The 23,776-nt window shown below is 36.0% G+C and overlaps 2 protein-coding genes across 7 annotated transcripts; one reads left to right on the forward strand and one right to left on the reverse strand.

The window, feature by feature from the left end:
- Positions 1 to 1,813: 1,813 nt before the first annotated feature.
- On the reverse strand, positions 1,814 to 20,137 carry LOC143359232 (poly(A)-specific ribonuclease PARN). Of its 3 annotated transcripts, XM_076797025.1 has the most exons (12): positions 19,985 to 20,137; positions 18,890 to 19,103; positions 18,513 to 18,788; positions 18,164 to 18,446; positions 17,985 to 18,106; positions 17,685 to 17,911; positions 17,542 to 17,611; positions 17,084 to 17,139; positions 16,912 to 16,998; positions 16,371 to 16,563; positions 4,836 to 4,924; positions 1,814 to 1,982 (listed from the first exon to the last, which is right to left on the reverse strand). In XM_076797025.1, exons 1-12 carry the CDS (start codon positions 20,001 to 20,003, stop codon positions 1,888 to 1,890), a joined length of 1,731 nt encoding a protein of 576 aa, XP_076653140.1. In that variant the 5' UTR covers positions 20,004 to 20,137; the 3' UTR covers positions 1,814 to 1,887. The 3 variants fall into 3 exon arrangements, with proteins under 3 accessions (XP_076653140.1, XP_076653141.1, XP_076653139.1); XM_076797026.1 differs by lacking the exon at positions 4,836 to 4,924; XM_076797024.1 differs by lacking the exon at positions 1,814 to 1,982 and having other exon boundaries at positions 2,857 to 4,924.
- Positions 20,138 to 20,141: 4 nt separating this feature from the next.
- Positions 20,142 to 23,680, forward strand: LOC143359233 (uncharacterized). 4 transcript variants are annotated; one of them, XM_076797029.1, is made up of 9 exons: positions 20,142 to 20,293; positions 20,838 to 20,924; positions 21,052 to 21,296; positions 21,362 to 21,588; positions 21,653 to 21,916; positions 22,028 to 22,219; positions 22,291 to 22,532; positions 22,986 to 23,300; positions 23,413 to 23,680. In XM_076797029.1, the coding sequence occupies exons 2-9, from the start codon at positions 20,842 to 20,844 to the stop codon at positions 23,531 to 23,533; spliced, it is 1,689 nt and encodes a 562-aa protein (XP_076653144.1). In that variant the 5' UTR covers positions 20,142 to 20,293; positions 20,838 to 20,841; the 3' UTR covers positions 23,534 to 23,680. The 4 variants fall into 4 exon arrangements, with proteins under 4 accessions (XP_076653144.1, XP_076653148.1, XP_076653143.1 ...); XM_076797028.1 differs by lacking the exon at positions 20,142 to 20,293 and adding an exon at positions 20,327 to 20,370; XM_076797027.1 differs by lacking the exon at positions 20,142 to 20,293 and adding an exon at positions 20,345 to 20,432.
- The last annotated feature ends 96 nt before the right edge of the window (positions 23,681 to 23,776 follow it).

A 23,776-nucleotide genomic window follows, 5' to 3' on the forward strand; every position in this document is an offset into this window, starting at 1 on the left:
ATATTTTTACATGATCTAGCAGGTGGGAAACTGGACTCATTTTTTCCAAAAAAAAATTCTGGAAATTTAGGCGTCTTTGAGAACATTCATAAATTTTTGTGTCATGAAATAATAGCGTTGATTTTATCTTTTCAATAAATTATACAGATTCGAAAGATCGGTATTCGCGATTTATTTGCACAATTAATTGCAAATAAATCTTGAAATATTTATTTTATCGGAATAACTAGATTTTAAGATAATGTTAAATTGTATCGATAAGAGAGTGAAATAGAGGGTGCAGACATGAGTTAATTAGGGAAATGGAATCACACCAGGTGATTATGGAGTTTGTTCTGGCAGAGTTGGGGTTTCTATGTGGCATGTGCCTTGTTTTTCTAAATGCAATGCCCTTTCAAATCTCAAGAATGTCCAACACTTCTCGACGTCAGCAAGAACAGCGGAAAAACTTCCTTTTCTTCCCTGCACACATTGTTGCTATAATAATTTCATATACGAAACATTTCATTAATTACATATAAGATAAGCAACATATTAACTACATAAAAACTTCGTTTATTATTTGTTTACAAACAACTGATATTCTGAGCCTTGATTTGCAATTACAAGTAATATTGAGAAGGAAACATACAACATTTGAAAATGTTCAAAGGTGTTTGAAGATGTTTGAAAATGTTTCAAAGTCTCCAAAGGGCGATTTAAATAATTGAGAAGGACACGATGCAACATTTGAAGATGTTCAAAAGTGTTTGAAGTTGTTTGAAAATGTTTCAAAGTCCCCAAAAGGCGAGTTAAATAATTAAATATCTCACAGTAAAAACAAGTTAAAATGTATTGCAGGAGTTGTCATTGTATATATTTGGTTTTGCCATGCGATTTTGATTGAAAAAAGACAATGGATGGAGCCATAGTTCTTTGCAGCAAGTCTTTTATTGTATTCATATGTCACATGGCGAACGACCTCGCCCAGCGTATAGGAAAAATATGTTTATAAACTTTCCAGGTTATAACATTCAGCTAAACGTTGTAGAACTGCAGCTGCAGTATTTAATTGCAGGGCGACGCGTTTGCGCTTCTACGATCTTGTTACAGAGCTTGGTTTTTTGTTTACAGAGACGTAAAGGCCGACTGAAATGGATGATCTAATTATTCAGTTACAGTGAAAAGTCGTGTTATCGTGCTGCTGTCACAAATTCAACCTTTCTTTTATTTCACCTTCGATTTTATGGCAACGTTAGTCCAATTAGTGCTACCTACACGTTCCACTTATCTCCACTGTTCATTTACATACGCGTACACTATCTCTCAAAAGTTAAATTCAACACTGAAATCTCAATTCCTTTTATGACTAATAAAATCTCGTTTAATTAGTGAAGAGATTTATATTTCTGACAAGATTACGATATTTTTCTACGGCAGAATTGTAAAATTCGGGTGAAGAATATTTGAAAAAATTCAAGAATGATTTCTGAATTATTAGAATTAAACACGTCGTTTTGATATAGCAAAAATTTGTTATTGTACAAACTAGTTTCGTGTAGCTTTCGACTAAATCTTTTAATATTTTAATTTTCTTTAAACCAAAGTGAAACATTCTGGACATTTAAAAAATCCCAAAGTTATTGAAAATCAAAACTATCCTTTTGATAAATGAAAAATAATAATAATAATAATACTTATTACCGTTTAATTAGTTTTACCAACTTGTCATTGAATACTGACTGAAATTTTGGAATTTAAAAAATTTTTGAACGGTAGTGTACTTATTTGTTAGAAAGGAGTAAAAAGCGATACAATAAAATGTTGCCGTTCTGTCTTCGCAGTTTGCAATTTGTTTATCATTCCATAGGACGATGTTAACAACTAGAAAAATTGTTACAGATCTAATTAGTCCCAGGATGCCTCAGCAAATGGCCTTTTCTTCGCAGAGCCTCGGCCAACGTCGACGTCCGCCGGATCCTTTCGCTTCTGGCGTCGTTTACCTGCACATATAACAACAAATTGGTTTATGCGCAACGACATAACCCTTCGAATTTATTAGTTAACTCTAACGAGCTTAAATCAGACTGAATTATACGAAAAAAAAACGGATTTTTCAGCAATTTCGTTTTTGCAAAGTCATTTCAAGAAAATCGTTCTTGAAAAACCAATGCAACTTGCATAATAATATTCTGTGGAGCTTTCTGAAACGATACAGTCCCCTGTTGAGCTGTGGGCACAGAAACATATTTAAAAGGTCGTCAAAGTGAAAAGAACACATGGAATGACCCACTTTTTGCAATTTCCATTTTTCAATTTATTTAAAAAACTAAATCTGTATCTGTAACTTTTCACTCTAACCTGTTTCTAAACATCTGCCAGTACACTTTATTCGGAGAGTACTACAGAATATTACTATGCGGTTAGATACACAAAACGTCTCCGAAGTAGAAAGTTTGCGTTCTCATTGCAAAATTGATTTTCTCGAGAACGACATATGATAATTGAACAATATTTGCAGATTTGTATCCTGCTCACGAGAATATATCACCAACATACAGTTAAAGTTAGAAATCTGCGAAAGAATTTAGTAAACCGCCGTTTGTTAATTAGTTTTATAATTCCGAAACAGTTCGTCGTCTTTTCGTGCCAAGCAGGCTGTAATTTACAAGATTGCCGTTTACTAAGAGCGTCTCAGTATAAAAAAGTTTATTTAAGTACATAAATGTAATATACAGTATCTACGAATCTTCGTATGTACAGTGTAAATAGATATAATAAATCTAGTTATGTGAAACATTTGCGTAAAACAGTCACTTCTCTTTGCAACTCGACGTTTCGTGTTCAAGTATAATGTCCATTCCGGTGCGTCGTGCGTAAAAAATTAAGATATTTCGTTAATCGTCAATGGTTAATAAAAGGTTGCATATTGGTTCTAAATATAAAAAGGGATTTCAAAATATTTTCGAAATAAATCTATTCGTGGGAAGCATTATGGTCTTTCGCTGAATAACATCCGCAGAAAGTCGTTCCCTTTCCTACTATTTAATGAACAATATAAACAATATTAAAAAACGATACTCGCGCTACAAAATAAATCGTTAAAAAAGATCCGTGTCCCCGAATTGAAATCGTAAAAAAATGTCTTCCTAAAAAAAACTGGAAAAATTATTGTCGTCTGCGCAAAAAAAAAAAGAAACAATATGACAGTCAATCAGACGCAATCGAAATACTGTACTACTCTTTGTTCGCCCTATTAATACTTTCCAACGTTCAATAAAATTCTCACCTCTCAATTTGACCTTAGCCTCGTCTTCCAATTAGTTTCAAAACAATGGTGGTCAAGGTTTCAAACCCTTAACCTTTAGAGGGTATTTTTCCCTTGAAAACTTGAATTTTCTTTACGAAAAATTAATAGTAAATTTATTAGACAAATTTATCATATTACGAATACAAATTTACTATCCTCCCCTTTATCTGAATCTTTTGATAAGCTCAGGACAAATTAACACGAAGTCCAAGTGTTACAAAAACGTCTCCTGTTAAGTAAAAAATTCATTGTCTTTAGCAATCTGGTTTTTAAAATTCCAGCTCACAATATATTAATCGACTATGATTTTTTGGCGTTCAATTGTAACAATCGACTTCTATTTTTCAAAGGTTCGAATATTCTAATTTTTGACCACTATTGTTTCAAAATTAATTTATTCACACCGTCTAACTCAATTTTGCATCTCGATAACAATATACGGTTTCTATACACTTCGATACGCTAAACACGAATTCGAAAATTCTTTTCTTCCGCCACGCTCAGTTTTCAAGAACTGTAATTTAAAGCAAAAAGTCAGGACTTTGAGAATATTTTGTTTCAACTATAAAACTAAGCCAAGTGCAATGGTAATTGCAAATTTAGAAGCATAACTGCAAAATATGTTGAAGGTTCAAAATCGATTTCTCTTTTCCTTTCTTCACAATTACATTTCTTAAAAACTCGAAATTGCGATTGACAGAAAAAACTGATGTTCGAATTCGCGTGCAGGGCACCAAAATGCACAACCATTGTCCATTGGTTGCGAAAACACGAAATTGGTGTGGACAATAATCGATTCAAACTTAATGCAACGCGTAACGAATTTCCCTATCAGGTGACCACAATTTCAATCAACCTCGGTTAATTAATTGTAGATCGCTGAACCACCTTGCCGCGTTCAGTTACGTCCTAACGATGAGAATGTAATAAAGAAAGATTAGTATTGTCGCGAACACTATGAACAAATTTGGATTTTTATCAACAACGTTCACACTTTTACTATGTTTCGCTGCGAAACGTTGCGTGACCGAATTTTCCGAATTTTGGTTGCTCTGTTTCGACTCGTAACCGTTCGAACAATCCTTTCCCTGTTCTGTCGCAGGCGCGATTTTTTCCTGCTGCTTGCTGGGCTCCGCGACTTTCGTTTTCGCGAGTTTTTTAGCGTTCTTTTTCGCGTTTTGATTAGCCAAGGGCGCGTGGGAATCATCTTTGGACGCATCTTTTATCAAATTCGTGGCTTTCGGGGCTCCTGTTGGTTTCGATTTGGTTTCAACTGACGAGTCAGTTCGTTGTTCGAGGTTATGCGAATTGGAGCCACGCTTTTTCTTGGGGGTTTTCGAATTTCTCGAATTTACAGTGTCTTTCGAGTCGTGTTTCTTTCGGTTATCGTGGTTCGAGCGACTATTCTGTGCATCGACCTGCTGGTTGAGATCAAGTTGAGAAAAGATAAACTGAATCGGCTCGCGATCGTCGCCACGGCTCAGGACGTTTTTGAAGCGCTCGACATAGTGGTAAGGGCTGATGCTGTCAGATGTGAATTCGTTACCTCTGGGCACCTCCCAACCGTCCGAAACATCTGCTGTCTTTCCACCGGTCTTTGGTACGGAGTTTTCTTCGGTTTTCCTCGCGGTTGGCCTGCGACAATAGAAAATCACAGAGATTTTAGAGCTACGGTAGACCTCCGAGTATTCTGCACCCTTTTGCAAATCAAATTTCCCTACAAAAGTAAAAAAAAACCCTTGGACCAAATTAGACTGTCTACGAGCCATTCGATAAGGCATCGAGAAAAACCATGTTGTGAAAAATGCTAACCCTACATCTCAACCGAGAAAAAATTAGTTTTTGACCTGCCTTTCCTATGTAGTCATATGCAAAAATTCTGAAAAAATCTAGCAAATGTTGAATACCCAAATACATACGCTCCAATTAATTCGGATTTTTAAGTCGAAAATCCTGATTGCGAAAAATCAAGAACCTCAACAAATTAAGAGCAACATCATTTACATTTTTATAGTATCGGTGTACAATTGGAAGCATTGTTCGTGAATTTTTTCAAATTTTTAGGTGAGGAGCGGCGCGGTAAAAAAATAAAAACTGTTTTTTTTTTACTGCTATTCTATATAGCTCCAAATAAATATATTCCTTAATTACGCAATTTTTTAAAATTTTGCCCACTATCACTTCTAAGCGTATAAAACAAAATTGAAAAATCTCAGAGCATCGCTTGAATTTTCCAAGAATTGCGTTAAAAAATAAATCCGTCCGAACGACGGCAGAGAAGAATCCGAAAAGTCGCTGAAAAATCGTGTGGTAATTGGCCAGGATGAATAATTACGAGGTTCACGCTGGCCGCTGTTCGACTATGTTAGTTAATTAAAGATTGACGAGAACCGCGGTGAATAATGGTGGTTTTAGCGATAAAATAGGCGAGGTCGTTGACGTTTTGTGAAAGGCAGGCACCGATAGGAGAAAATCGTTGATCGAAAGGGCATTCTCGATCGGAGCGGCACTTAACGAGGATGTACACACGTGCATTCTGCATGCACGCACGTGATGCTGCATATTCATAAGTTGTGACTACACCGGAGCAACATTTCCGCAGCAAGCTTCGACACGTGCACCGAATAAATTCCTCGTACTGTTACGGCCGGTAGTGTACGCGGGCCGAGGGCAATTGATCTCGTTTCTTTTTTTCTTTTTTTTTTATTCGCTGGTTTATGAGTAGTATCCGGGCCGTGTATAGGTATTTTTGATGGGGAGTCGAGCCAGTATTCGCCCGTGTTCGATTAATTCCCGTTATTGTGTACGTGCAACACAAGCCCGAGGAACTCTACACGGAATAATATGTACGTATACATGGACGTGCCGCGAGGTTTGTACGCTGATGTAATAGCTACACGCGGTTTACACCACCGCGGGGATTTATTGCGTGACGCGGCGTATGGTTACTACAATTGAATCGGAGAGATCGAAAGTTTTTCTCCAGAAATAGAGAAAAACGATTTTTACCGTAGAATCAACCCGTTACGAGGTTTACTGCATAACTACAGCGCCAATCAAATTTTCAAGAGGTTTAAACATTTATACAGGGTTATCAAATGGATGCAAATCTTTTACAGCTTCCTAGTTTTTTGTCTTCTTTCTTTCCAGATTTTACAGGTGAGTTGAGTATCGGTTGCCATTTTATCGTGGGAAAGTACAGGGCGCCCCGATATTGATGGCCCAACCGTGGAGGGGGTGATTCTACGTGAGGAAATAAGTCGAAAATATGCAATACAATTTTTCCATCCGAAGCTTCGTTTTCGAGGAAATCGAGTTTGAAAATGCTGCGAATACGCGTGCTGTAGGATTCGTCTGACGCGTCTGACCATGGTCAACCAATTCTACTTCGATGGATCTTTACACTCGATTTTCTCGAAAACGAGGCGTCAAACGACGAAACGTTATTCCCCATTTTCGACTTATTTTTACATGTAGAATCATCCCCTACCCGGTCTGCACCCGTTCGACCACACCCTATATTTTTTTCCCTTTTTGGAAATTATTAACCCCTAACATCACAATTGATTTTACGATTACAGTGATTACAATTTTATTCTCATCCAGATTTTTATAGAAAAAGAAGAAAATTTATATTTATCTTATGCCTATGTACTCTCCAATGGCTACACAATTGACAGCAACAAAATAGAATTTTATTTCGGTTTAAAAGAAATTAATAACATAGCTATTTAGTAAATTCTGTTCGAAATCTTCATCACGAGTTTGACTCACAAAAATTTGATTTACAAAAAAAAAAGTAAAAAATAAAAATTCAGAATTTTTTCCCACGCAGAAAAATCCTGAAGACTCTCCCAAGTATGACGGTATTTTTTGGAAGACTCCCAAATAGGACGCTCGTGCGAAATGGATGTCTCTTCGACATTAAACATTTTTTTACACACGTTTAAATGTTTATAATGTTATAAAAAAAAATACCATCATATTTGGGAGAGTCTTCCGAATTTTGCTTCGCAAGAATCATTCGTCTAGCTTTTTCGGCTGAAGCAGAAAAAATTACGGAAACTGTGCACGGAAGTCTATAAATGTTCCCTGTGACAAAACTGATGTTGACCAGTGTTATTTGAGCAGCGAAGAAACTAAGCCGGTACTCTGCCGATTTCTAGAGTGTTTTAGAACTTTGTCCAGTTCAAGGGAAAAACGGACGGTACCGTTAGCGTCGAGAGATTCATTCACGCATTCCCGACGCACACATTATCAGGACGCCATAAACACACGGGTCAGACACGCCGGCAACACGGTATTAATGAGACGCCCACGCGCCGACCAATTACTACGCTCGTAACTCTCGTCATTCTACGGAATAGTAACTGCATTATAACTACAAACGGAGCGAGAGAGCGAGCTCCGTGGTTTTATGGGATTTTGCGTGCGCGCGCGCACGCGTGCGGAACCTTGAACTTCGTACGGCGGGGATAAACGTGTGTGCGAACTTCCGCGAGAGCATTAAATAATGAGGAATTCAATGCAACGGTAGCACGAATTATTCCATGACATTCCGATAATTATTCAGAACGTAGATATCCTTTTGCGTTCCTCCTGCTGCGCCTCGCGATCTGCCCTGCGCACCGGCAGAGATGAACGGCTGGACGCTTATAGGGTGACTTCGAATCGTGCAGAATGCACTGCTGCAATTATCTGCAGTTTCGAGACATACGATGCTTTCTTATAAATACCTTTTCCCTATAGTACTGTGGTTGAATTCATTAAAAAAATGTTCAATTACATTTTCAATTTTCAATTACTTTTTGATGAATTTTGTTTCGTAAGTCAAGATATTAATATAAAATTTGAACTTTATATTTTCAAAAAAATAATAAAATTCACTACCCCATAATGTAAAATTTGAACTATATGATATTTTCATAAAAATACTAAAATTCACTACCCCACTAAAAAATTACAGTCTTTACTCGATATATATGTCCGTAACGCGGGTCTAGCCACGGACATATATATATTTGGACATATATAGAGTAAACACTGTACCTCCAATGATTCAAATTTTTGTCCTAAACTTAATAGATAGTGATCATGCAAATTTAATAGTGAAGTACTCGTGTGTGTGTTTAGCGTGTTCAGAGCCTTTATCACGAAGTGCAAATAGACAAAACCTCTGAAAATCTGTAATTCATAAAAAAAAAAAAATAGGAAACCAACAATTTGATGACATAAACTAGTCCCTAACTTAAGTACTGTCTCTATCATCGGAACTAATAGAGAGACATAAGCGATCGGATAACAGAATATTAAAAATAATTACTACTCATCAAGCTGCATAATCTATGGGAAAATGAATGAACGAGTAACGCCAAGAAAAATAGAGAATACAAAAGTAATTGTATGTATATGCAGAAGATGATCTCCATAAGAAGTTCCATCATCGGTGATCAGTATTTTTTCGTATTCAAATTATCTTGTGCAAACAGACCTTCGTTTACGACAACGAAACAGTCGTTTTGCAACAAACTGCGGATAAAACGATAAACCGTAGAATGTGCACGGCGATGGTGAAAAAAAAAGAAACGGTGAAAGGAGAAAAGAAGCAGCAATAAGAATGAAAAGTCCTAAAGCATGTTAAACTCATTATAGCCGCGATGCCTAAGGTATAATCCAGATACAGCAGCTGTGTTCGGCATACTGCTTGCACGAAAGTATTTGCATTATGCATGGAAATCTACTGCCTCCTGCTAGCCGCGCCTTTTTTACACCGTAAACATTACCATGGTATCTGATAATATTATCCAATCTCTAACCGGGACAGAATTTAGGAATGCGCGCGCGTTCTCTATTTCCAAAAAAGTGCAAAACATACGGTTCTACTGTGCTTAACAGCCTCGCGTAGACTGGTAAAAAAAAATCGATTATTTTTATCGCATTTTTTAAAAGTATAGAACCTTGAAACCAGTTTTACATTTTATACTCAAGTTTTCACCGAAATGACAAAGTTGTGACGATTCGAGTAGCAGTGTCAGTAAAACACTTCAAACGTGTTTTTTCGAAACGTAATTTTTTCACCTGCCATCGATAAAATTTTAAAAACTACATTATTCTCAGTATAGCGTACAACTTTTGAATAATTATGAAAAATGAGAAAATGGCGACTGTTGAAAGCAGAAATTTCTTTTTCACTGGAAAAGGAAATCAACTTTAAACACTTACAAATATTCAGCAATATTCATTAAAGATAATCTATTTTTGTTTAAGTTAATATAACAATTTTCTATTTTTTATATCCCAGTCATTTTTACCACTGGGTGCAAGCTACCAAGGTTTTGCTGAACATGGAGTTAGATAATGTTATACAATTCCACAATTTTGTAATTTTATGTGATAAAAAAGATATGAAAATAAAGCTAAAATATATATATACATTATCAACATTTGAAAAACCATGTACAGTGATTTCTATGATCGATATTTCTATCGATATGTCGCCAAGACCTGGATGATAAACGTCGCGGAATTATCCCCACTACCGCGGGGTATACCTCGTGAGGGCACACGAAGCTCAGTCGCCGAGAAGTGAAAACATAACACGGCTCAAGTATGGCTCCTAGACGATACATGACGCTGGCAAGACCCGTGATCTTGACATATATCGAGAATTCACTATCGTGCTAAATTTATTAACCTTTTGCACTCGAAGCTATTTTAACCCCAAAACGAAACATTTCTTCCGACCTAGAATATTTCCCTTCTACATATTTTTTTCATTTTATACATACGAAAATGGTGCAATTTACTCCTACAATACTGAAATGTTTAGTAATTTATTAAATACAAACGAATTTAATAATTTCAAAAATATTTTGAATAATGATACAGCAATTTTTAGTGGTGCCTTACAGTCACCATTCGAGTGCTAAGGGTTAACACTCATATAAAGAAATCACAATTGAAAATTCATTTTGTCCGTCACTGTGGCTCCGGAGCTGTTCCGAACCCTTATAATTTCAAACTCCACCGACCAACGACAGTTCAACGCACACTACCCCTACCACGAATACTCGAAAATTCTACGCGAGGTCCGGCGCTGTCAGCCTCTACGATTATCGATAGTCATAACATTGACATTTATCGTTCCATCGACACTCTGTATTTTTCCGGTAATGAAACGCCGGTATTAATTACGAATCGTATATTTTCGTAACTGTCCAATAAATTTCGATATCTGTTCTCCACGGCTGCGCGTTTTATTACGACGCTCATTCGGCGAGGTGGTAAGAGGAGGAGAAGAGGGTCGGGGGGAGCAGAGAGAACTGTCCCTTCTTCGTACGTGTATATTAATTGCTGTGAAACAGGTTACCGTGCTTGACCATTCGCGTAATTACCTGCCTCGGAAACGACCAACGGCGGATCCCGAGAGCGATCGAGGCGAACGCCTTCTGTAGCGCCAGCAAATTGGAAAAAGATTAAGATTCAAACGCGCCCGCGGTAAATCGAAATAGCTTATTGCGGAAAAATCCTGTAATGGCCTCCGTGTATCGTCGTTCACCTGCGCCCCAGACGTTATTACCGAGCAATTTTCGCCGAGAGCGTATGTTGTTTTGGTAGAGACAGCTACCTTTTCGCGTTGTCTGCTTTATTGCGCCGCGCTCCGCTCCGTTTAGCTCTCTTTTAGCTCGGCGCAGCTTTAAATATGATTATTAAGATAGTCGCGGCTATTAATACGCTCTGAATCTTTAAGATCTGTTGTCGCGGGTTTTTTTCTTTGAAAATTACGATAGGAGAAAACTTTTTTTTATTGATTCGCATTCTTTGTACCTCTAGTATCGAAACTAATGAGCCAATGGGGCGATCTGTTCAGTGAACGAACGCTTAAGGAGGCATTCGGACTTTTGAGGCCGTTTTTGTATATTTAGGAATATTTTTCAGATAAACTATTCAATCTTTTACGTTGAGATTTTGCACACATATTTCTTGATATTTGAAGTACACGTGTGATTTTTGTTGGCATGATTCCGGTCTTTCTACTGATCGGAAATAAAAAATGAAGTTATTTATTAATCCGTGTAGACGGGTGAGGAAGTCAAAAGTGCCCCCAAACCATTCGATGGCATATCTAAAGGGAATACTTTGTGCCAATTTTCAACCCTGTATGTCGACATAGGGGGTAGTAATGGGGTGACAAAGAAAATTAGGTTTTTCCGTAATTTCTCTTATCCTCTTCAATTAAAAATTCTGATAAAAATCATGAATGTGCATTCTAATAGCTAAAATATTCCTGATTTTTTTCAGAATTTTCCATTGAAGAGGGTAAGAAAAATTACGGAAAACTCTGATTTTCTTTGTCACCCCGTTACTAGCCCCGATGTCGACATATAGGGTTGAAAATTGGCACAAAGTATTCTCTTCGGATAAACTACCGAATGGCCTATTGCAAATTCAACTTGCTTTGAGCTCTAAACTTTCGATTTCCTTACACGGCTACCCTTTTATGATTTTATCCCCAATAAAATTTTTCTTTTCTAACCAATATTTAAGCATCGGAGTAAACATGGCCACGGAAAACATATAAATTTTCTTTTCTCTTCTGTGACATTTTTTGGGACAAACACGTTCTAAAGAAAATAGTCCGGCATGGGGTAAACAGGAACATCCAGTCGATTTTTCCGTCGTATCGATGATATATGGGAAAAACGCAGATAGTGGTGCACGTGCATTAACGCGCACACCGATAGAAACATCTCGGTATGTTATGCGTGTGTCTAGGCCGTAATTAAAACTTTTCAAGCGGGATTTCTTATCTGTCGCTGCGCGAGGGACACCGGCAACGAAGAGGGCCGGTTGCTTTGCATATCTGGCCGCGTAACTAACCTCGGTGATTCGAAGCGAACAGACCGCGAATCGAAGTAATTCGCGGCAAGTAATGACGATTTACGATGGAGATCACCGCGGCACCACATTAAGCTATTAATATCTGTCGGAGGTGCATTAACCCGTCGCGCGGCACGGTCGCCTAGGCACCGACGAAATCACACGAGCCGAGAGCTTATTAAACGTAATTTATTGTCACTTCGACTTATTACTTAACCATTAATTATCGCCGGACACTTTATTCCGCTCGGGGCAGGCCGATCGCAATAAAATTTCATTTATCGATGCATAGAACATTGTGGCAAACGTGAACCTTTTTACTGGTCGTTAAATTGATTGAACATGGTCGTAGAACGGAGACGGGGCGATTTACGATCGAGGGATGAGTTATTATGCATCTTTTCATTCGGCAGCTTGGTCGATAAAGAAAAATTTGTAAGCCGATTCAAGGGAGATCACTAGTGTGTTTTCTATTAAATTTATGTATTTCTATTGCATGGTCAAGCGGCGGGGTAAAAATTCATTACATTATAATTTGTGGGCTGCAATCAGAAAATTAATTTCTTTACATTGGAGACACTTTATTACTCGCATTGACTCTTCAAGCATTAGAACCTTGTAGCTTTGACAATCATGAATATTACCAAGAAGACGCTTCAAAAATACCCCTAGGAAATGGGAAGATTTAATCTTGAAGTCGACAATAGATTCATTCAAAAAAATTTTTTTATATCTTCACAGACGTTTTAATTAGTAACATTTTCGACCAGAAAAGTGTCTTCAGCTTCTCGATCGTATCGTGCACAAACACCCTAGAAGAAAATGAGAATGATGGTCTGCGAAAGTAGAGGCTTCGCGGTTTAAAATGAGTCGAAATTTATTATTGTATTATTTTTAACAAAATTATCATAGCTCAAATATTCACAATTGTTCGGGATTCGGTAACTTAGTGTTCAAACACCCTTTTGGATCCACTGCATACCGAGACACGAAAGCTCTAAACTTTAGAGTCCAAACAATACTAAACCATCGTTCCGAGGAGCATAAACAACACTTCCGAGAAAAATCGTTATCCCCGAGCCGAGTCAACACTCTCTGGACTCGTCCCGTGCAATTTTCACCGCGAATGACTGCACGCGAGCGGGTATCGCCGATAAATTACTGCTCGGCGCGAGGTTTCCGCGTGACACGAAAGCTCCGCTCGAAAGGAAGAAAGAAGCTTTGTGGACTTTATGCACGTGGGGGAGGAGCGGAGGAGTGGGGGCGAGGGGGGGTGGAGCAGCAAGGACACAACACAGCTTCAGATAAAAGTCCCATACGACACAGAAGCACTCCGCAATGGTGTTGGCGCGCGTTCGCCGAATGATGTATTGGTACCGCCAAGTGATATATGCTTATGGGGCGTATGGGGTACCGTGAACACGCACACGCGAGGCCCCCGTAACGGATACACGCGTGCCCGACCATGGCGTGTTCATTATGTACCCTGGAAAATCATAAAGCTCGCTCGCGCTGCTCCAAAACCGAAAAAATCTAAACTCAACATTTTTATCTCTTTAGAGATCTATGGAATTCTGGTTGCAGATTCTTGTACAGGCTGGAGCAATTTCAATATCTCCTTTATTTGTAATAATATGAGAAATTGATATAGACAAAACTTGCATGGTACAGACGGGGAAATATTGAGATGCAATCATTGTTTGAAGACGTTGCGAAGATTTCAAGGTCACCAAGATTTATTTAAATGAAACGATCTACCGTTGCGTGATTCGATTTTTTTCCTTATTTTTTATGACTAGGACTGATCGACCAAAGATCGTAAATCCAACGAGAGGGGTTTGTTAATCAGAAATAGTGTGACGGGCCGTTTGTTTGAGCACATGAACGGTTCAAAGCCGTCCATACCCGGTGTCCGGCGACATACAGGCGCGCCCAATCGCGCTCATTACGGGTACAAACGAGCCGCATTGGCCACATGCGAATAAAACGAAAAGCGTGCCGGTATTAGGCTCTTGATTAGAATAATGCAACGTGCCTCGAATAACGTGTCGTGTCGCTCGGCGGGGACGCGTCCGAAATGCAAATGCGCGCGTATGAATCAGTTAGAATGAAAACGTGGGACAGCTATCACTGACAGAATACTTTCCACTCGAAATAAAAACGCTTACTCTCCTACGTTTCTATTTCCCCCGCAACAAATTTTAATTTTCTCGTTCCTAACTTTGATGACACCTACATTAATCACGCATTAATTCGATCAATCACTGAAAAGTCCTTTATCTATACTTACAGATAAATCTAGAAAGCCTCTACAATAATATTTTTCAAAATTTTCGCTCAATGCTCTGCTACAGGCAGTCGGTATACTCCCACATTTAACGCTATCGCTATTTAGAGACTAAATTAATTAGGCTGAATGCTGGACGCCTCTATTAGCCCCTATTAGTCCCCATTAGATGCTAGATATTAGCATGAAGACAGTTAACAGAACCGAAACAATCACTAAGAAGTCCTAAGATTTTCTAAAATCCTTTTTCGAAGCTTTGCCAAAGCCAATTCTTTGATTTGCCTTTTCAACAGGATTTAATGTTTGCACAGTGTCTTCTTCAACAGAGTCATAGCACTCTTCACTGTCACAGGTAAACTAAGAAGGTCACTGGTTTGCCTAATCCTGGCAAAACATGAACAGGAAGCTAAAAATGTAACAGCATACATAGTATCCAAATATAATAAAAATGATAATTGAAATATAATTGAAATGAAAATTATTTGAATACTGTACGGTGTATAAGATAATAGTTTAAGTAAAAAGTGAATGGTTTTGAGGAGAGCATAGTTTCTTTATAGACGGGCGCGTAGAGGTCACGTGAAGGTGACTATGGCCCCCTGGAAACCATTCACTTTTTATCCGAACTATTTTTTGATATAGTATTCAAGTAATTTTCATTTAAAGATTGAGACCGAACCACCCTGTACAATTACGGAAGTTACGATCGGCGTGTATTTCAGCCGCATCCCCGGGAGATCGTGCCTAACGGAATCTATTTTTTCCGCGGGCCATTCAGGAGCCCGTTGGGTCCATTAATCAACGTTCAGAAATCATTTCTCAATGCGCGTCGATTGGTTTATCGATATCCGTTTGAATCGATCGGCAAATACGGTCTCGCCAACAGCGGCGCGGACTCTGATTTACTGGCGACCCTGCTGGCAGACGAAGAAAAATCGCAGACGAGAGGAGAGACGGAAGAGGCGAGCCACGCGTGTAACGAATGTCACGAGCATTAATTCAAAATAAGCTCTACGACCCTATGCAAATCCCCCGTGTACAGGAAACCCTAAGAAACCATCCGCAGTATGAAGCGCCGCCCCTCTTCCATCACATGATCATGCTCGACACTTCTATACTTCTCTCCGAGCTACTGGAAAGACTGTAATCGCATAGAGGGGTCAAAAATTATACAAAATAAAAAAGAGTTTGAAAAGATTTTCTGCAGTGTTCAATTTGAAAAATGGAAAACATTGTCTAGTATGAATTTCAATAGCAGCTATTTTAATTTTGTAAAAAGAACTTTAAAGTTTTATTAAATGAAGAATTGACCAAAAGTCGTTAATCCAATTTTTTTTTCCAAAACTGCAATTATCTTTTTAATTTTATACAACTGAGATTTTCAACCCAAGTAACTACTGAGTTATTCATAAGTATAGTGTATCAAAGCAGATCAGCAGTTTTGCATCCATTGCCATCATCTGTAGGTAATAATTCTGAAAAGATCTGACATGACTACTACTGAAATTTTAGAACATTTTTTTCCAATTTTTTCGTAAAAAATTCTGGGCATAAAGAATTAAGTAAACAAATCTACATTTATACGAACTTGTTTGTTTTCAATTTTTGACAACTAGGAAATTCGAGAAAAAGGTTGAAAAATGACTTCTGGATGTGTTTTTGTAACTACTGCATGGTAGATTTGTTCAGAATGTTTGAATTTGATTAGACATTAAAAATGGGCCAAGAACCAAAAATACGATTTTTTCCTATAACTATTCCCTTTTTGAAGGTATGTGGTTGATACTTCACACGAAACGTTCGATCTCGATAGGGTATCGAATGGTACGTTAGCGATGTAATTAGTTTCAGGGGCATTTGTACCCCTTTTGAATCTGTACTTTTTGAAAGTGTAAAAATATAAATATTACTCACTCGGTGGAAGATAATTTTCTTTTACGTTCTCCCCTGTCGACGTTCTCCAACGACGCCTGGTGCTCAACATACTTTTGTATTTTATAGGTTCCACCTTTTTTGTATAGACTCTTCACCGCTGCGTTGAGTTGCTCTCGACGATTCAATGCTACATATGCGGTCGTATCAGACAACCATGACACGTACACACCTCCTGTAGCAGAAATAAGAGCACATTTTATATGTACGTAATCTTCGTTGCATATTTAGTTCTCATACGCTCCTACAATTGCATAAAAGATCCTAGAACTTTCACTTACTTTTGCTTCATACTTTAAATTAACAATTGTGCTTTACTTGTAATGTCATACTCTGAAGAAATAGATCTGACCAGAGAATAAAAAAGTAATTAAACGCTTTACAGTATCTAAAAAAGAAAACGGGTGAAATTTAACCCTGAGGAACGTATGAGAGTTGAGTAAATAAAGAGTAGCAATATAATATTGATTTCTTGAAAAATAGTAAGGTACTTCGCGATAACAATATTAAAAACACAGCTTACCGAAAGGGCTAAACAGTTGTGAAATGTCACTATACTTCCACTCCTTTGGGAATGTTAAATGGAATACGTGGTCTCTGCTAGGATTTGCTACAGGTAAGAGAAATTAACATAATTAACAAATTGGAAATGTATTTTATTTGAAAATAGAGGAAATTATGTAAAAGAGACTTACGATCTTTTCCTACTAAGCTTATGTAAGGATAGTCTTTTAACCTTGCTATAAGGAGCCTAGAACAAAATTGCACATTGTGAGTAGAACTAACGTTGCCCAACACGGATTTTGTAATTCGATAATCAATCGTCTGATCTTACAGATTTCGATACACTAAACACGAATGTGAGAACCATTTTTCTCCGTCATTTTCAGTTTACGAAAAATGTAATTTGAAAAGAAAAATTAAGTTCTTAAATTTCAGAATTTGTCTACTTCAAACATAAAGGCTATAGAAATGTTTTTTACATGCAATAAATCTATAGACACTCTCAAATACAACGTTAAAATGTTATCAAGAAAGTATATCATTGTATTCAAGAGTGTCTACTTAGGGTTGAAATTAAAAAATTTTTCAAAATTGAAGATTTCAGTGTGTTATCAATGTTAAAACCTGCATTTTGCAAAATGAAACTCACTTGTCCAAAAATGGATTGAGAAGTGGTGAATCTGCAAGAACTATGGGCACTTCTGGTTTCTGTAAACGACCTGGAACGTGTTCATTCACTGTATATACAAAGAAAAACTGTTTACAGTACTTTCTCAAACTATAATTACTAACCTAGGTAATTACACAGTGCAATAAAGCATATTCCTGTAATATAAGCATCGTAACCAGCTTCATGGCATTTCTCAGCCAATGTGGAATAACTTCTACCCTCAATAGATTCTATTTCCGGAATTTCAAATGGAGATTTACTAACTCTTTCCAGTAATACATTCAAATTCGACGATGATACGTTCTCCTTAAACTGCTGCGACTGACAAAGCACTTTTGTGTCTAAAATCCTAACGAAAGAAATTGTACAATTATAAATTACCCCATAGTTATACAAATACTCCATAGTTATTCAAACGTTACCTGGGAAACAAGCTATGTACGAGAGACTTAAATTCCAAGTAACTTTCTGGTAATGGTCCAAAGAACTTGTGCACAATATGACAGATGTCCAATAGCATATTATGTCCAACTATCAATTTCCCCTAGAAGAAAGAGTACATTATTATTTCGATTAATTAAATGCTCACCAATCAACCTACAGAGTCAGCAATCTTCTTCATAAGCGTGCTCAAGCCAACAGCTTCCTTGATTTCCAACTTTTCCCTCTCTCTCCTTTCCACCTCTTTTTGCTCCTCTTCTTTTTTACCTCCCGATCTTTGTATTACAAGACTGTGCCCCAAACAGCCCATTCTATTCTCTACTCTCAGTTTATTTGGCCACCTCACTCTCACTTCTTGATGTACTAGCTTCCTTATATATGCATTGCACTTGTCTATCGTCAGTTCTTCTGCATCAGAAGTTATGAACTTGTCTATCCTCGAGCTGCAATAATTCACAGTTAAACATTATTCCAAAGAACAGAGTAAACAATGTTGCTGATCAGTTCACCAAATTTCTGTGATCTGAGGTTTATCTTCGTCCGAAATGGAAATCAACTCTGGAACTTCATCTCTTGATTTTTGCCTCTCTTCTAACCGCTTCACTAGCTTCTCCTCTTCGCTCGACGTCAGATAAGGAATTCCCAGTTTGAATAATTTGTTGAAATCAAAGTCTTGAGCAGACAGAAATGCTATAGAGGATGCTTGACACATGAACCTTGAGTCCGGAGCTGTGAGATTCAGAGGCCGTGGGAAAACATAGAAGTTATATGATCGTTGACTATACCTTTAAAGAAATATTGCATCCGATTAGTAATAAATAATGTAACATAGTGGTAATAAGACAGTTAATCGATGAAAGAAAAATTAAAATAAAGCATAACATACTTGCGTGTATCTGTATCAAATGTAAAAACAGACAGGCCAAATTGTACAAGAAGGAAGTCCATTGAACCTGCCCGTAATTTTGCATAGTACTGTGCAGGTACGTCAAAGGCACCAGCGTCAGGACCGGAATTAAGTCCTGTGAATTCCCCGTCTATTGCAAGAAATGATGCATGTTTTATGACATCATCCAATTCTGAGAGGATCTCCTGAAAATCTGAACAAGATTTTACAATAAGTATAGAAAATTTGAATAAAGACATTGTGACATTGAATCTAACACATTTAATGTTTAAATATTAAAGTTTTTAAAAACTATATCATTGTCAATAGTGATCCATAACCTCTTCCGGTAACAAAATGTGTATTAACAATTATCACGACCTGCCTTGAACAATAATATAGTGTCTATAAGTGTTCACGAATCAAATATAATCATTTTGTTCATTGTAATACCGGAGCCACTCCAAATAATATTGTTTTACATGTTTGTTTATGTAAGACGAACATAACCTAAAACAAAATGAAAATAGAACGCAAAACACGTTTCTAAAGTATTAAATAGGTATTCATGAAATATATTGTAATCAAATTATGCGATATATTTCATAGATGTAATTCACATTGAAGAATAATCTTTCAACAAACAGATATTTAGAAATATTTACAATGACACAATCATAACCTCAAAGGAAATGAAAATGAAATAAAAACTTATTTCTATATTAGTAAATAAGTACCTTTGAAATACATTATAATACATTTATGTGAAGTCTTTCGTAAAAATAGTTGTTTTGTAATTATAATTCCCAAATAAGAAAATTATTCATAGTCATTCAAAGCAGATGAAGTTTATTTGAAAATTGAAGGAAATAGGATTCATGAGACACATGGAAGTGATAGTATAGTATTTATTTTTATATATATATAAACGAACATAGCAAACTTGTTACATATTTAAACGCAAAAATACAAATGTGTGGACAAAACTTTGCAGAAATTGATCACAGAAAAAACACAGTATTAGTACATTGTGAAGTTATGGCTGAAAGGGTGAAGAGTATGAATTGTATTGCACTGATTTATCCGATTACTCACTTAATCGAGTTACTTCCATTTCTTAACCTCGTCAATTGTTTATCCACAATCAAACTGCAGCAAACATGTCTGAGTTCCTACCCGGAACTGGACTAAAACTTAGATCAGTATTTACAGAAGAAAACAAAAGTTGGGTGAAAATAGTCCTGCGAGTGACACCTAATGGGAAATCTATGAATTAAAATAGTTCCATACCATAAAATCATAACATGTGGATGAGATATAAAACATAGGCATACCTAGAAGTAGACCAATCAGTTACTGTATTTTTCTGTTACGCTTACGGAGTTATAAAGCAGTATTCACAGTGTAAGCACCGTGGTGAAAACTGTCGCCAACTATATCATAATATTTTATGGTAGAGATTGCAGCGCCACACAGTTATTGTACATATCAACTTGTTTGAATTTTTGACAGTTTCAAAAAGTTTAAAATAATTAAAACCGTAGTTCGTGTTTTTTTATTTTCTCTTACTGAGGCTCACGAAAGTATTCGAACGACCTTTAAAACAGTATAACCTCTTTTAACTTGAATCAAACGACCTGAATTTTTTGAGCAATTAGAAGAATTAGTTTTCCAAATGATGTGCAAAAAAGATTTTGAAAAAATTGCAATTGCTAGGAATTATAAAAGCAAATAAAAAAGTTTTGAAAAGTGCCTTTTTTATTTGCTCTTATAATTTCTAGCAATGGTCCAATTTAAAAAAAGTTATACTGTTTTAAAGGGCGTTTGAATACTTTCGTGAGCCTGTGTATAACAAAGTACTTTTGAAACACTTGTTTATTGTTTATATTCAAATGTTATTACTGAGTTACATTTATTTACGAATAAGTTGATCTTTTACATATTTTAGAAGTATGGAAAAATCTACAGATCCGTTCGCATGGACTCGTAAATTGGAATGTCCACAAACAATTATCAATGATTCTGTGAAAAAAATGTTTGTATAGATTTTTAGTGTTGTTAAGAAATAGAGTTTGTTGAGCATTGAAGTTACATATATAGTTGCATAAACAATGTAGCTGATACTAATATCAGAATTGTAAATAATTTACACTATTTTTCAGATTGTGTTCGGGTACTGCTTCGTTTCTATGGGATGATTTGGCTGATGTTATATTTACTGCCGACGAAGTAAAAACAACAAGGAAAAATATATTATTGCATCAGTTAAAAACAGGAACCCCTAATAAATTGGCTCAGTGCATGCGAAACTTAGTACAGTTAAAGTCTGTGGAAAGTGATACGGGAAACCAAATATCTAAATTAGAAGACGAATACAAGCAATTAGATTTTGCAGTCAGACAAAAAGGTACACTTTTTAGTACTGCAAAAGTATACATAAACAAATAAGTACATTAAATATCACTGTTTTAGTGCAAAAGCTACGAGACCTTAGATCCAAGCGTTCAGAAGTAAAAACGAGAAAAAATTTAATCAAGTTGAAATATGATCAAACCATTACGCAAATTGAAGACTGCAAGAAAATGAAATTAGTTTGTCAACATTTAATGCCAAGTACTTGTAAAGACTTAGATCCCAAACTACTGACAGAAATGTTAAATGCAGTGACAAGTTTTTGGAATGGAGCGAGTAAAAAACAGGTATGTGTACGAATGAAATATAATTGAAATAAAATGAAAATAAATAACTGCAATGAACTTTTAGGTATGGGATACTGTATTGAACAATCTTGGTAGTATTGAAGTCCCTACACTATGGTGTCACTTGAATCAACATTTAATGAAAAATGTGGATACATTAATGAAGATGGAAACTACAACATTTTCTGATATGGATAAAAAGAATATAAATCCTGGTATTGCTATAATATATGGCCAACAAATCTCTATGGTTGGAAAGCGATTGTGGTATAATGCAAAAGCAAATAACCATATGCAAAGTATTCTTGAACTTACAGAGAAAATTGAGGTATGCTTTACAAAGCATTATCCACTTAACTGAAAACATGCTTTCAAATGTAGATAACTGTGTATTTATCTGTTATGTATAATTCTAAATATTAATCAATCATTATTTTAGACAGGTTCAGACAATTGTTCAGATGTAATCGAATGGCTTGCATTAGCATTGGAAGTTTGTAAACTAGAAATTGAACAAAAACATTTAGGTGATGAAGTTAGCAAAATTCGAGAATATCTAAATGAGAACAGTACAGTCGCGTTTGACTTAGCTGAACTGATTTCGGAAATACAAGACATCGATAAGGAACTAGTGCGTTAACATTTTAAAAGTCTTATCTACATAACTAAGTATATTTTACATTAATTACAAATCGATTGCAGATGCAATATACGGAATCTATACAAAATTCACTAATTCATTTGAAAAGTTTGCCGGAGTACATTACGAAGGTAAAGAACGAGATGAATTCAGTACTACAGGAAATATTAGCATTAAGAAATAATAATTTTGACTACTCGTGCTTGAAAAATTGTTTAAGGACGGAATTGGATATGTTCCATGATAATGTGCATCTTAATGCTTTGAGAAAAATTAAGTTAAAAGGCGATGTTGGAATTTACAGGTTCGATTATTAATATTTTATTATTATACAGGGTGTTCACGCTATTACTAGCCACTATTTTTTTCAAAATAATAAATATTAGAAAAGAAGGAAAAGTAATACTTGCTTGCTTTTTGCAAGCATCTTAATGGCGTATGTAATTTTTCTGCGTTTGCACTATTTTTTTAGAAATGAACATGATCTTCAATTTTTTTTAATGGAATGCTATATATAATTTTTATATCATATAAAAGCGTGTGTCAAGACAAATTTATTCATATACTACATACGACACAATGACCTTCAAAGGTCATACAAGGTCAAAAATGGAAGAAACATTTTGAATATTTAATTTTTTTCTAATATGTATTATTTGCAAGAAAAACGCCGGGTAGTAATAGCGTGAATATCCGTATTTTATGTATAGGAGGTGAAATATCTTAAGTTGATTTGCGTATTATTCAATATTTTCAGACACAAAAGTATGTGTATTACCGAAGCTTCTGTCGTGGTTGCCAACTCTCAAACTTCAAATATTGTATACTATTTTCCAATGGTTCACACACCAATATATTCTTTACTAGAATGTTACAAAAATTTCTCTTTAATGTTCTTTCATAAAAGATTTAATTTTTCCGAAACCGAAGAGAATGTAGATATACCAAAATTGCCTGTGTCGAAACACGAAGTAAATAATTGTAATATAGTTGAATTGTTAAGGCTGTCCAAAACTGCAACTACAAAAACGCAAGATGAAATTAATGAATTTAATAGAATATTAAACGATTGGTAAGTAATCAAATAAGATGAATATTTTTCAATATCATTTCTGATCAGTTCCTTTTTTACGTTATATTTTATTACACTGTACAGTTTATATTGTTTTGTATTATATTTGCAGGGTGCATCTTACAGTTGAAAAAGCAATGAATGTTATTGAGAACTCTGTGGACAATGCAACTTTTCCAGAATGGGTTGAACGTTATGATCTACTGCTATATATAATTCAGAAGTCTAAGTAAATGTTTTGTAAATTTTTAACTTATTTTATACATTACGCATTGCTCATAACAAAATATTATATACTACTTAAAACGGATATTAAATATCGTTTTAGTAGCAGGTTGTTATTGTCCCCTTTCATGACTTCCATTCTCCAAGATGAGGTTGAGAAAACTATACTCTAATTATGGCAAGTTATAGCCGAATGTATGTAGATTAAAACGATAATATGCAAAATGTACTAATCACTCAAATTAAAAAGA

The sequence above is a fragment of the Halictus rubicundus genome, chromosome 11 (assembly GCF_050948215.1).
Source record: "Halictus rubicundus isolate RS-2024b chromosome 11, iyHalRubi1_principal, whole genome shotgun sequence".
Classification (NCBI taxonomy): Eukaryota; Metazoa; Arthropoda; class Insecta; order Hymenoptera; family Halictidae; genus Halictus; species Halictus rubicundus.

Bases quoted from the DNA above. Each gene is read 5' to 3' on its own strand.
- LOC143359232 (XM_076797024.1), bottom strand. The intron at 18,107-18,163 runs GTAGGTTGATTG...TCTTTCTTCTAG, and splicing joins TGAAGAAGATTGCTGACTCT to GGGAAATTGATAGTTGGACA. The intron at 17,612-17,684 runs GTTAGTAATTAT...AACACGTTCCAG, and splicing joins TGCACTGTGTAATTACCTAG to GTCGTTTACAGAAACCAGAA.
- LOC143359233 (XM_076797029.1), top strand. From the start codon at position 20,842: ATGGAAAAATCTACAGATCCGTTCGCATGGACTCGTAAATTGGAATGT. The intron at 20,925-21,051 runs GTTTGTATAGAT...ACTATTTTTCAG, and splicing joins AATGATTCTGTGAAAAAAAT to ATTGTGTTCGGGTACTGCTT. The intron at 22,220-22,290 runs GTGCGTTAACAT...AATCGATTGCAG, and splicing joins AAGACATCGATAAGGAACTA to ATGCAATATACGGAATCTAT.